At 37.5% G+C, this 14187-nt stretch overlaps 2 protein-coding genes and 1 pseudogene across 5 annotated transcripts in view; 2 read left to right on the plus strand and 1 right to left on the minus strand.

The window, feature by feature from the left end:
- LOC105143257 (odorant receptor 9a) overlaps nucleotides 1-14187 on the minus strand; it is an 83823-nt gene that overhangs the window by 20020 nt on the left and 49616 nt on the right. The window lies entirely within an intron of this gene.
- On the plus strand, nucleotides 1546-7835 carry LOC147908374 (uncharacterized). The gene is made up of 2 exons (XM_087410811.1): nucleotides 1546-1655; nucleotides 5746-7835. The coding sequence occupies exon 2, from the start codon at nucleotides 6950-6952 to the stop codon at nucleotides 7826-7828; it is 879 nt and encodes a 292-aa protein (XP_087266937.1). The 5' UTR covers nucleotides 1546-1655; nucleotides 5746-6949; the 3' UTR covers nucleotides 7829-7835.
- LOC147908375 (uncharacterized) lies at nucleotides 3006-6159 on the plus strand (annotated as a pseudogene).

Here is a 14187-nt window from a genome sequence, read left to right on the forward strand (position 1 = left end):
CCTGAAACCTGTGCTCCTTTTTCGGTGTCTCGACTTCTTGGATTGCCTCCAATATTTGCGGATCCTTTTTAATTCCGAATTCATTCGAGAATTTTACATCTCTGGAAATACAGATTTTACGGTATCCATACACGATATACTTTGGACGTCTCAGAATAGTATGAAACTTCCCGACGTCTCTCGGTGTGAACTTTTCCTTGTTCGAAGCTTTATCCAAAATGTACGCTTTGACGCCAAACTTTTGCAAGTAACTGACATTCGGACGCTTGCGTGTTCACATTTCGTAAGGAGTCTTCTTATCCAGGATTCTTGTCACGCAGCGATTTCTTATATGATTTGCTGTGGTCTACTGCCTCGGACCAAAAAGATTTTGGAAGTCCCGATTCATTTATCATACACTGTGCAGATTTGATGAATGTTCTGTTTTTACGTTCTGCGATGCCGTTTTGCTAAGGCGTATAAGGTGTGGACGTCAAATCCTGAATTGTTTGAGCATGTTATCCATAATCACATTACAGAATTTCTTTTCCTTATCTGAAGCATTTTGATTCTTTTTCCGGTTTGAATCTTGACATAATTTTTGTACTCCAAGAACTTTATACTAATCCTGACTTGTTTTTGAGAAAATAAACTTCTCCAGCGGCTGTAATAATCGTCCATGAATGTGAGAATATAACCTCCCTGCAATTCAGTTCGCATGAGTCCACAGATCCGTATGCACAATTTCGAGCGGACAGGATGTACGCTTTCCACCTTTCAGAAATGGGAGATTCATTATCTATGGCGCAAGTGTTGCATTCAGGAAGTATGTCGTTTGCTTCAAATTTAAGACCATCTTTTTATTCTGCATGATTAGCATGTCTCTTCAATTAAGACTACTTAACCTTCGATGCCATTCTTTCATATCGTTCGATTTGTTCATTGAGATAATACATATACCCAGTGAGAAAGCTAATATCAAATCGATATCAATACCATCAAAATACATCGACGCGATGCATGCATATGGCGCATCTCATTGAAACATCGATGGCTTTAAAAATTTCGATTTCTTTTCGACGTTGAAATAATTATATTTTCAACTGTATGTACAATGGTAAAAGTTTCTGGCCAGTGACATTTGGTACTTTTAATTTATAAAAAGAAACCTGATAAAATTTTAATCATTATCAGTCGATATAATGATTAAATATTTATCAGATTTTTTCAAATAAATTAAAGTACAAATTGTCACTGACCAGAAAATTTTTTTTTAGGGTATTATTATTATACAGGAATGTGCATCCGCCATATTGACTCCTAATCAGTGCGGGAAGATTCCAGCCAAGCAAAGATGTCGTAAAGACTGTATTCCGAGGATGCCAGGCCAGGAGCCAATATATGGCGGATGCACATTCCCACCTAATATAATACCTTAGTTTTTTTAAGCAATTTTTTGAGAAGCAGTCTTTGTTATATATATATATTTATTAACGCGGCAATGTATACATATATATATATATATATATGTGTGTGTGTATATATATATATATATCGCGGAGACTTGCGGTTATTAGCACATGTTAAGTTAGATTTGTAGTTTTTGTGATTGCAGAAAGAGTGGGTTCAGTATATTGTTCATTCATTTGATCGATATCCAACATCATGAGAGACCTGTAAGTATAATTTATATACTGCTTGTATAAAATATTTTTGTCTATATTTCATTACAAAATATCTCAAATAATATAGGATTATAAAATTGAGGTTAATTTATTAATTGATGCTTGTAAAAAGTCGTAGAGGAGAATTGCTGAGAATTTAAGATACATCCTATATAGTATAATAAAACTTACAGTTATTAATTCAATTACAAATTAATAGGACTGTATTCAATCAAATGTGTTGACAATTACGCTGTTCTAATTTGTGGTTGATATTGGATTCATAACAACAATACGGTTAATAAGATGCCTCAGGGAAATCAATACAGAAATTTATGTATACATCGCGAGGATATTCGGCCTGTGTAATATTTTAGCTTTATTCGTATAGATATAGATTGAATAAGTATATTCGATCGTGTGTATCACAGACAAATCCGAAAACTGACAAACTAGAATTTCTGTATTCATTTCTTCTCGAATAATCATTAGTAAAAACGATTTTTCAGTTAAACAAATTATTTATATTTTGTTATATGTTATTATATGTTTATATTTATTATGTTTGAAGATAAACATCCAATCAAACACCTATTCAAACGAATTATGAATCGTAGAGTGGAGAAGGCTGCTAAACAAATTCGTTTAGATTTAATGTCTATTGTAAATAACCGATACAATCAAAGCGATTCAAATCAAGATGATGACAGCAGTGATTATCAGAATAACGATAATAGTATAAATTTAGGAATAGAAGAGGGAAGTGAAAACTTTAATATTTTACATGAGAGAGATTTGAGTAATGAAGTTGAGTCTGAAAACATAATGGACATAAATGACAATAATGAATCAAATAATAGTAACAATATCATAGTTCTGATGAATATTCAAGCTCTCATGAGTCAAATAATTCTGAAAGTAACAGTAACAGTGATGAAGAGGAAGAACGTTTACTTAGTTTGCTAACAAAAATGAAAGAAACCAGTATATCGTTCGAATTTTGCGTGAATGGATTCAGGAAGGAAGTATTATGTCAATGCGGAAGCTTAATTCTTTACTTGCAAAATTGCATCATGTGTTTTCTAATGTACCACGTAGTTACAAGACACTCTTACAAACTCCAAATCAAATTGATATAAATCAAGTTAATGGAGGTGAACTGTGGTATAAAGGAATTGCTTTTAATTTAGACTTAATGAATTTGGAGGAATATCTACAAATTAATAAAATTTTAATTGATATCAACATTGATGGTTTCCCTTTGTTTAAAAGTAGTTCAAAAAATTTTGGCCCATCTTTGGAAAACTTGTAAGATCAAAAAATGAACCATTTATTATAGCCATTTTTAAAGAAAATAAAGTTATGGATGATTTGCTCAATGATTTTGTGACAGAGGTGACTGTTTTAAATGGATATGTACGAAATGGTACGAGTTACAGATTCTCAATTAGACATTATATTTTGGATGCGTCTGCTCGATCTAAAGTTAAATGCTGCATTGAAGATGGTTATTGTGCTTGTGAGAAATGTAAAGTAATTGGAGAATATATTGATAATAGGATGATTTATTTACAACTTGATGAAGTTCTCAGAACAGATCAGTTCTTCTTTAATCAGGAGCAACCTTATCATCACATAAGCGATTGGTTCACGATTGGAAGTAATTGGAACTGGCTTAGTTTCCCAGTTCCGTTGGAATAGTCTTCATTTAGTTTACCTTAGTGTTTTTAAACGCTTAATTCTTGCTTGGAAAAAATAGAACGGTCCCTGGAAGTTACACCGCAATACAATAAAAAAATATATCTCGTAAATTGTTGATACTAAAAGATTCTTGCCCTTGAGATTTCAATAGACCGCCAAGGATCTTAGAAGATCTTCCTTTTTACAAAGGAATAGAACGGATATTGCTATATGATGGAATATTGATCTTTAGAGATTCTGTGGCAGATGAAGTTTACAAACATTTTTTACTTTTGCACTGTGCAATTTACATTTTGAGCAGTCCATCTTTGATGAAAATTTATTGTGACTATGCTAATGAATTATTAAGGACATTTGTTTCCCACTCCGCTGCTATTTATGAACAGAAATTTGTTGTTTACAATATACACTCGTTGTGTCATCTTGCCAATGAAAATTCATGGAAAGTTGGATGACTTCAGCGTATTCCAGTTTGAGAACAAATTACAATCCATCAAAGCATCATTGCGATCTGATTACAAACCTTTGAAACAAGCAGCTTTTCGTGATTTGGAGAAAGGGAAGATTAATGTTGTGTTAGAGAATGGAGAAAATTTAGTTGAGCTTTCTTGAAGACCTAAAGAGCATATTCAAATCAATGAAACGGATAGGACTCAGTTCACGAGAATCCATATTAATAACATATATTTATATTTCAATGTAATGAGAAAGATTCATATTTTAAAACGTGTAATAATATTGTTGCAATTCTTCAAAATATTGTGGAAGCACAAGGTGAAATATACTTTATTTCATTTTCTTTTTTTATTGCTGTGGATGTGTACAAATATCCTTTACCTTCTTCTTATCTTGGAATTATCAAAGTTTCAAATCAGAACATGGAAAGACAATGTTTTCCTTTCACTCAAATTAAATGCTAGCTCATGCATGATGGTGATGCTTATGTGTGTGTGTGCTTCTGTTGCATAGTATACCCTTATTCAAGTAGATCCTTATACAGGCCTATTACTTTTTCTGTAAGTAATTAAGAACTGTAAGTGTAATTTTCTTCTGCGACTATTCTAAATAATATTTTTTCTAAATAATATTTTGCATGTTATATGTGTATATGAATATTTATATGTGTTATATGAATATTTATATGTGTTACATGAATATTTTTGTTTTTATTTGTCGATTAGTTTTATTTTGACATTTAAGTTACATTTCTATCCAAGAAGATAATTTTTCTAGATGAAAACTATAAAGAAATCAGGAATGAGGGGGTTTATATCAAAATTTTACATTATATTCTTTTTTAACACATCCTGCTTGTTTTGTGGATATATAACTTTGCATATATAACATAACATAAATGTTTGAAAATGTACTTAAATCTGTGTTTTTTATCAGAAAAATATAATTTTTATTTGTATGGGTAACTTATACTGATATTTGATTTTTATTACTTATTGATGACTTTTATTGATATGTTGGTTGAAGATTAAAAAAAATTGTCATTGAATCATATTGTCTTCAACATTTATATAATATCTGTTTTATTATTTTAGTTTATCGTGTTCAAATTTTTAAGTGATGATGGAACTGAACCAGAAGATGTATTTTATGATATAGGACTTGAAAAATAGATAATATCAGATATTGATGACAAAATGATTGCAAAAATTAATTGGCCACTATTTAATCCATCTAGCTTTATGAAAAAAGAATCAAAGTTGAATTTAGATTGGTCAGAAAAATTTATCAAAGTTAAAAGATTTTAGGCAAATATTATTGTCAGTCTCTTAGTTTCATTATGCATATGTACATACATCTCACATTAACATTTTTTATTAATTATAGAAAATGAAAAGAAATCTTTTAATTTATTTATTACTTAATTTGTTAGTTATGATTAATGTATCGATGTTACTAAAAATCTTCGAATTGTGATGAATAAAAAAGATTTTATCTTTCGACAGAATTATTTAATGAAAAGTTAAAGAAAGAATTTTAACTTAATTATTCTTTAATTATATTATATTCATATTCAATGTAGAAAATAAAAATTATTCTAATATATGTTCGATAGCACACATACATATTTAATTTATTATTTCATAAAACATTAAATATATATTTAATATAATGACTTTTTTAAATATTAAAAAAAATTTATATTTTTTTTATTTATATAAAAAATAAATATGTAAATAAAAATATTAATCATTTAATATGTACAAATATTGATGTTTAATATGTAAGAAATATAAACTATTTTTTATTATTTTGAAACTCATACCTTCATAATTGAAATAATTTTCGTTTATTTTCTGTTATTAAAAGTTTTATATTTTTTGTAGGTGATCTTGTGTATAAACCAACATACTTTTATGACTCATTATTTTATTTTCTGTTGCAGTTACTTATACTGATGTTGCAAATGCTTGTAAAAGTACATAAATGATTCGAATTATGAAACAGATAAGCAATTGGGGAGAGGTATGAGAAAAAAAAGAAGAGTCTACTTGGATTCGGAGTCATCAGACAAGGAGTCGAAAAATAATTTAAACTAAAATAGCAAGAAAGAAAAAAGAATCAAGAACTGTTCAAATAACTCTATTACTTCGAAGAAAATTTCAGATAACTCTAGAACATCAATCAAAAGTTTAACTCCTCCTTCTGTTCCATCATTTTCAAAAAGATTTGCTGTATCACCTAATAAGACAATATTATAAATCTCAATCCTCAAAACAGCCTACTTTTTTGATTTCTATTACTAAATATTCTACTACTCAAGAATCGCAAATTTTGTCCAAAAAGTAATTTCGCAAAACGAACAGGAAAATGAAGAAAAGAAAAGACAAGTATTTCAGAAATTAAAATAACTAAAACGAGATAAACAAAAATTTAAAGATACGAAAGAATAATTCGAGAAAGAAATTTTCCTTTTCTATCAAAAAGACTATCTCAGAAAAAGAAGAAAATGATGTGAAAGAATCGCCAAACTTACTGTATATTCCATCTAAAAATCTTCTAATAGCTAACAAAAAATGTAATTTGACCGATACTAATGATCTCACCTTCTGTCCATGATTAGAATTTAACATCAACTGAGTTGCGTACATCTAGTCCCGTCTGTAGCTATACTTCTCATAAGTTCAGTCATTCTGTAGGAATTTATTTGGAAGTCGAGAATACATAGAGTCTCACACTTGTCCAGTGTTTCAGAAATCAATGAAAATTAGTCCTTTTCAACGGAAGTATGCTCAATCATTCTTCAGGATGTCCGCAAAGGAGGCCCCCAAGCGCCTATCGCTCAAAAGACACTGCTCGGCTGGATCTTATCGGGAGGTTGCGACCAAGTAACCAACTCAGCACAACGCCTCTCGCTTCAGTGCACCGCTGATTATGAGCTGGCCGACCTTGTGCACCGCTTCTGGGAGCAGGAACGAGAGGTGCCTGCTCCCGTCGCATTCACGCCATAAGAGCAGCTATGCGAGGACATCTTCGCGCTGCAGCACCAACGCACTGCCGAAGGACGATACATCGTGCGACTACCTTTCGCATCTCCGCCGACGACGCTGATCGATACGAGAAGATCTGCTGAACGACTCTTAGTCGCCATGGAGCGACGATGTGAAAGAGACGCACGATTCGGCGATCTCTACCGAGCCTTCCTGAAGGATTACGAGGACCAAGGTCACATGGAATTGGCGCCAGAACCTCCAAATTCCAGTGAAGATCGGTGCTACCTTCCGCATCACGGCGTCCTTCGTGAATCCAGCATCACGACCAAACTGAGGGTCGTCTTTAACGGATCGCAGCGTACGAGGTCAGGTGAGTCACTTAACAATCATCTGCTGGTGGGGGCTAACCTGCTGCCACCCCTCGCGAACGTACTTCTGCGGTGGCGGTGGCACCGATACGCGCTGGTGGCCGACATCGAGAAGATGTATCGGCAGATTCTTGTGCACCCCGACGATCAGAGGTATCAGTGCATACTTTGGCGCCACAGCATCGACGAACCGATACGCGAGTTCACCCTGAAAACGGTCACTTACGGTCTCGCTTGCGCGCCATTTCTCGCCATTCGCACGCTGCGTCAACTCGCCGATGACGACGGACCGCGTTTTCCTCGAGGCGCGAGTGCTTTACAACACGACTGCTACGTCGACGATGTCGTAACCGGAGCGCACGATAAAGACGATGCTATCGCGCTCCAAGTCGAGCTCCGCAACCTCTGGCGGACGGGTTCTCTCTCCGAAAGTGGGCCGCCAACTGTCAGGAACTTCTTCGTAACATTCCGCCTGAGTTCTGCCTCACCAAAGACTCGCGGTCGTGGGAACAAGAGAACCACTCAACGCTGGGATTGCGCTGGTATCCAACCAGGGACGAATTCGCCTTCTCTGTTCCTCCTCGCACCGTCGTCGCGTTCACCAAGAGAAGTCTGCTGTCAGAGACCGCTCGACTCTTCGACCCGCTCGGATGGCTGGCCCCAGTAACCATTCGAGCTAAAATTCTGATTCAGTCGGCCTGGCTGCAACAGCTAGAGTGGGACACACCATTGCCGTCAACCATCTCTGAAAAGTGGAAGCGACTCTGGGAAGAACTTCCACTGCTTGAGGAGCTCAGAGTCGGCCGCTGGCTCGGCACTGGCGACACGAGCTCTCAACTCGAATTGCACGGCTTCGCAGACGCGTCCGAAAGAGGTTACGCCGCCGTGGTGTACCTCCGCATCACCACAAACAAGCAAACAAAGACTCTATTATTGACAGCCAAAAGCAAGGTCGCGCCGATCAAACTGGTCTCGCTCCCGCGACTCGAACTCTGCGCCGCCGCCTTGCTTTCATGTGTACTCGTGCACGCGCGCTCCGTGCTAAACCTAGCAACAACGCCAGTGATCTTGTGGTCAGACTCCAAGGTCACACTACACTGGATTCGAGGTTACGCCTCCCGCTGGAAAACATATGTGGCCAACAGAGTGTCACAAATCCAGCAGCAACTTCCAGAGGCTCAATGGCGTCACGTCCCGGGCAAGGACAATCCCGCCGACTGTGCCTCCCGGGGACTAACACCACGCGAGCTCCTCAGCCATCCCTTGTGGTGGAGGGGTCCCGCATGGTTGTGCGGAAATCCGACGCAATGGCCAAGCATCAATCTGGAGCCCATCCAGGACGTACCGGAGCAACGGGCCACAACACTCGCAGCAGTCGTCAGGAGCAACCACGAGCCGGAAGAACTGCTCAGATTCTCGTCGCTTCACCAGTTGCTCAGAGTGACTTCCTGGTGCTTGCGTTGGCGTCACCGCAGTCTCTCAGTCGGATCCGTGGAGAATGAGCTCCAAGGGTCAGCGCTTCTCCCAGCCGAACTCGACGCAGCTCTCCTTCAATGGATTCGCTTAGTGCAGTCACGTCATTATCCGGAGGAGATGATTGCGCTCGAAAACAAACGCGATCTTGCCAGATCCAGCCATCTGCGAACCCTCAGCCCGTACATAGACGAAAACGGAGTTCTGCGAGTTGGAGGGCGCCTCAAGCACGCAGCGCTGTCGTTCGACGAGCGACATCCGATCATCGTGCCTCCAAGGTCATGGCTCACTCGCCTGCTAGTGGAAGCCTACCATCGTCGTACTCTCCACGGAGGAGTTCAGATGACCCTGGGATTGCTTCGCCTCCGCTTCTGGATTCCACAAGGTCGAGTAGTGGTCAAGCGATGGCTGCACCAGTGCGTAATCTGCACTCGGTGGAGGGCTGTCACTCCGCAACCAAAAATGGGGAACCTTCCTCCAGGGAGAGTGACGCCGGCACGACCATTTCTTCACGTGGGCATCGACTACGCCGGGCCTATCTTCATCAGGACGAGCAAAGGACGTGGGCACAGCGCTCACAAAGCGTTCATCGCCGTATTTATTTGTTTTAGCTCCAAGGCCGTTCATCTCGAGGCTGTTTCAGCTTACACCACCGACGCCTTCCTGGCTGCTCTCCGTCGATTCACATCTCGCCGAGGACTGTACTCGGACATATACTCTGATTGCGGCACCAATTTTTTGGGCGCCGACCGGCAACTTCGAGAGATGCTTCGAGCCTCCTCGGCAGAAGGACAAAAGATCGCACACGTAGCTACATCGGAGGGGATCCATTGGCATTTCAATCCTCCTTCGGCACCTCATTTTGGTGGACTCTGGGAGGCGGCCATGAAATCGGCTAAGTATCACCTGCGCCGAACCATCGGCGAAACCAGGCTCACCTTCGAGGAAATGAGCACCCTGCTCGCACAAGTGGAGGCATGCCTGAACTCAAGGCCCATGTATGCACTCTCAGACGACTCCGACGACCTCACGGCTCTGACACCAGGTCACCTGCTCATCAGGGCACCACTGCTGGCCATTCCTGAGCCGTCCTTGTCGGACGAACAGGAGAATTTGCTTTCCAGGTGGCAACTTATTCAGCGAATGCGAGACCACTTCTGGCAGAGATGGTCACGCGTGTACTTACACACTCTGGCTACCAGACCGAAATGGACCAAGGACGCTTTACCACCACGCCTTGGATCGCTATGCATCATTCGCTCCGAGCTCTCGCCGCCAAATAAGTGGCCTCTGGCGCGAATCACGCAGCTACATCCTGGAGACGACGGCGTAGTGCGGGTGGTCACAGTCAAAACCGCCTCATTCGAATTAACTCGTCCTTTGGTCAAATTAGTTTTATTGCCAGAAGAGGCTAATGCGTTTATCTCGCACGCTAATGCGACAAATGTAAAGAAGAGCTTGAATTGATCGCGCGTATTTTCGTGAATCATTCTTTCAATGTTATTTGTCATATAACTCTCGTTTACGGTTCAAGTTCTTCCACGAATTCATTGTATTGTATCGCTTGTTGTGTTTTCGCGTTTACTGTTTTTTTTTGTAATCTCTATACGTAACCTTATACACATATCGTCACGGAGATGACGAGGCGGGATGTTCGAGATCGGTAATTCGAAAGAAAGGCAAGAATTCTTTCAGTCGACCGACATTAGTTGTCATTGAACGCATGCATAAATTGAGCTCGTGATTTCATCTCGAGCATGATCTTAATCCTCGTTAAAATCATCGAATTCATCGTTCTTTGTTCTTTTTAAAAACAATTCGTTACACGCAAACAAGCTGTCGTTACCGGCAACGGACAATCGAAAGTTCTAGAACGATTCAATTCGCGCACGCGAGCGCCGCGCTCCGACGAATACGTCACGCGCTGTCACCAATCCCACGCACGGATTTTCTGCCGCGCATGACTGTTACGTTGAACGTCGCTAGAAAAGAATTCAAAGCGCCAATCAATTCTGTACACCTAATGCCACGTAATAATTACGATTGTGGCAAATTTTTATTGGATTTTTCCCAAAAGGGAAAGCTCAGGCCGAAAGCAATAAATGCTTCGATCTCGCCGTCCTCCTTCTTACTTCCAAAAAGTTCTTAGAGTTCTTAGAGTCATAATCTCGCTTCGTAAAATCGCCGTGCTAACCGTTTAGTGAAATCGCTATAAACCGAATCTTTCGAGAAGTGCCGAGGAAAATCGCCGAGATTTTCCATCACCGCGATTCCAAACTCAATTTGGAAAAGGTGACCGCATTTAATATTCTGTTAATCTAATATTTAATTAATTATATTTTTTGACTTTGTAACTGAATATATTAAAGAAATTCTTTTGTTAAATTGCAAAGAAACTGAGTTCTCTTTACTGTCGTGCATCATACCAGCCGTGCGCCGAACTCTCACTCGAATTTTTCCGCGCGGTGCACTCTCGCACATGGCGAATATATACTCGTAAATATGAGAAAGATAAATTTTTTAGTATCAATAAGTATTCGAAATCGTGGACGCGATCGAATCAAAATCGACCTTTAAATTGATATAATTTTGACAAAATGTTTTCGATGTCAAATCGATATTGATTCGAAATATAATTTCTCACTGGGCAGTGTCATGTCCGTCATGCAAGATGTAGAAGAGGTTACCCACATCTGCTGTTATTTTTACATTTCCGGATAGGTCTTGTATGTAAGTTTGATTCTCGATAAACAAAACCTGGTGTTTCTTATCAACGATTTTAGCGACAGATAAAAGATTTGTGCGCAATGTTGGTACATAAAATGTATTTTGTAAAGTAATAGACTTGTCTTGCTTACCATTAGAAAAAATTATTCACACATCATTTTTGGCAGTTGCCGATGCAGTAGCATCGCTTGCCAGATTTACGCCACTGTCGATTTTTTGTGAGTTTCTTGAATAGGGCGGACTACTTACAGAGATGTGACGTGCAATCGCTATCAATAGTTACATCATTTTAGATCTGAAGCGTTATATGTCGATTCCGCGGTCGCATTTTCATTTACATAAAACAGCTCCTCTGTGGTATCAGCATTTCGACTTTAATTTGTGGTAGCAGTCCTCGGTCTTATGTCCCTTTCTCTTGCAGTAGCCGCATTTGTACTTTGCAGGTGGTTTAGATAAAGTTTCGTCCTTGTTAGTTTATTCATACTCGTGCCACTTACTCTTTTTTCTGGTTCGTTGTTGCTTAGAGAATAAGGCGCTGGATTCACTTTCCTTATGGACTTGGCTATCGTGTTCCTCGATGATTTTTATTATGTGAGCTTCTATGTCAGATAAATTATCTCGTGATTTGATAGCGCAACAGAAATTATCAAAACTACTGGGCAAGCTGTGAAGAAGCATTAGTGACAGTAAATAATCTATTTGATATCTATTTCTAAGGTATTTAACTTATCGACTATATCCATAAATTTTGATAAATAATCTCTGATATCATCACCTTTGCATTCTCTCTAAAAGTAGCTGTTCCAAAAGAATGGCCTTTCTCATTAGTCTTTGTGATACGTATACCGATTTAAGCTTATCCTACACTTCTTTGAAGATTTCGCAAGTATTTAAGTTGCTCTGATTACTCATCGATAAAATCAGGTCTGAGTTTGCCTTTCTACCCTGAACCATCCAAGCGTTGAAGGCTGCTTGGAATACAGCAAGAGTGTCGCCCGTGCCAGTTACAATTGATTTGGAAATGTCACCATTGACAGCCACGAGTCGTTCTTCATAAGGAGGGTCTCGATTTGAATTCTCCACGTATCACAATTGTGTTTTGTCAAAAATTCGATACGTATGGAGTTAACGATGTTCGTTATTGCCATAGCGGAATTTTGTTCTATAAAATGGCATTTATGCGATCTGCATGTATCGTGTGGTGAAAAAATAATAGAGATAGAAAGCTCATGTATCATTTTCACGTTGAATCTTTCTCTTTATAATTGTATCAGTGGTTTTTGGAATAATCGTTCGGTACAAACGATGTTTTTGCCGCCTTTAGCTCATGTGTATATCGCAACAGAATATCCTGTTCTCATTTAATTTTTGTGTTTTGACGTTTGTTACTCATAAATTTTTTGGGTCCATAACGCAATATACTAGGATACTTAGCGTGTTAGGCATGAGTGAATAACATAAGATCTATCGAGCAATTAAACTTTAATAGGAACGTGGATTAGTACAATATATTCAGAACGAATGTTCATAATAGTACGATATATATATATATATATATATATATATATATTCTCTTAAGACGTCATGTTAGTGAGCGTTTTCGTACGATGTAGAATATAATGACATGAAAAATAAAAAATGAGAACTATTGTGGGTTGGCACTGAGGGCGCAGCGAGCAATAACAAAACTATTAAGTCAATGAAGACAATAACTGATTATCTCTAACAGACAGATTAAGCATTTTGCCGCCCTAGGCACTAACGTCTAGTCGCCCCCATGTGGCTTCATTAATTTATAAATTTGATAAAAGGGAAAATGGATAAAAAAAAATGATTTATATCTTCGCATTAGCTGGTAAAACATTTAATAATCCTTAATAAGTAATATAAATATAATACATTTCTAACTGTATATTTAAAATATCTGATAAAAAAATTCGGTATAAAAATATTAGATATTAACAATAAATTAAAAATTTATTTCAAGTATGTGAAAATTTTCTGTCTAGAATGTTGTTCAGGATCATGTCCTGAATAACATTTATCAAGATTAAAGCCATTGGAAATTATTCTTTTTATTTTCATTTTTTTGCATTAAAAATTCATTTTTATGTAAAAATGAAAAAAAGAAGTACAACCTCCAATAGCTTTGATCTTGACAAATGTTATCCAGGACATAATCCTTAACAATATTCAAGAGATTTTAGCTGTCAGTCGGATACCTTGCGTAATGCTAATGCCGCCGGTACTGTAACTTTCTTTATAACTCGACAAATACTTAACGAAAAGTAACTTTATTGTAATATTTTGAAAAATTCTTGACACCAGGATTATTCTGGAATAAAAAATGGGGTTCCATTTAAAAAAATTGCCCTTGATTTTGTGACGCCATTTAAGATCAAATCGATATGATCAATAAAGATTTTTTAAACTCTATAATTTTTGTTTAAAATATTTTTTTCAAGAATGCTTAGTTTAGCCAAAATATTAAGGGGTTTCCACTTTTGACAGACCCTGTATACAAGGTATATCAGAGTAGTTGGATCAATTTTTTATCCTATGAGAAAATTATCGATTACACACCTAATTATTGACTTAGGAATCTCTTACATTAGGAAACTGGAAAAATGATAATTTTTTATAATTTTTTTTCAAAAGGAAGACTAATATTTATTGTTTTAAAAATTTTTTTGCACGTTTTAATATAACTATTGTAGAGTACGTACAAATTTTTATGTGAAAAAAAGTAAATTATAAATAATAAAAATATAAACATTTTGGCGCCTCGCCATGACGTTATCATTTTGTAAAAATTACACCTTAGCT

This window comes from Acromyrmex echinatior, chromosome 10, assembly GCF_024713525.1.
Source record: "Acromyrmex echinatior isolate Ae372 chromosome 10, ASM2471352v2, whole genome shotgun sequence".
Classification (NCBI taxonomy): Eukaryota; Metazoa; Arthropoda; class Insecta; order Hymenoptera; family Formicidae; genus Acromyrmex; species Acromyrmex echinatior.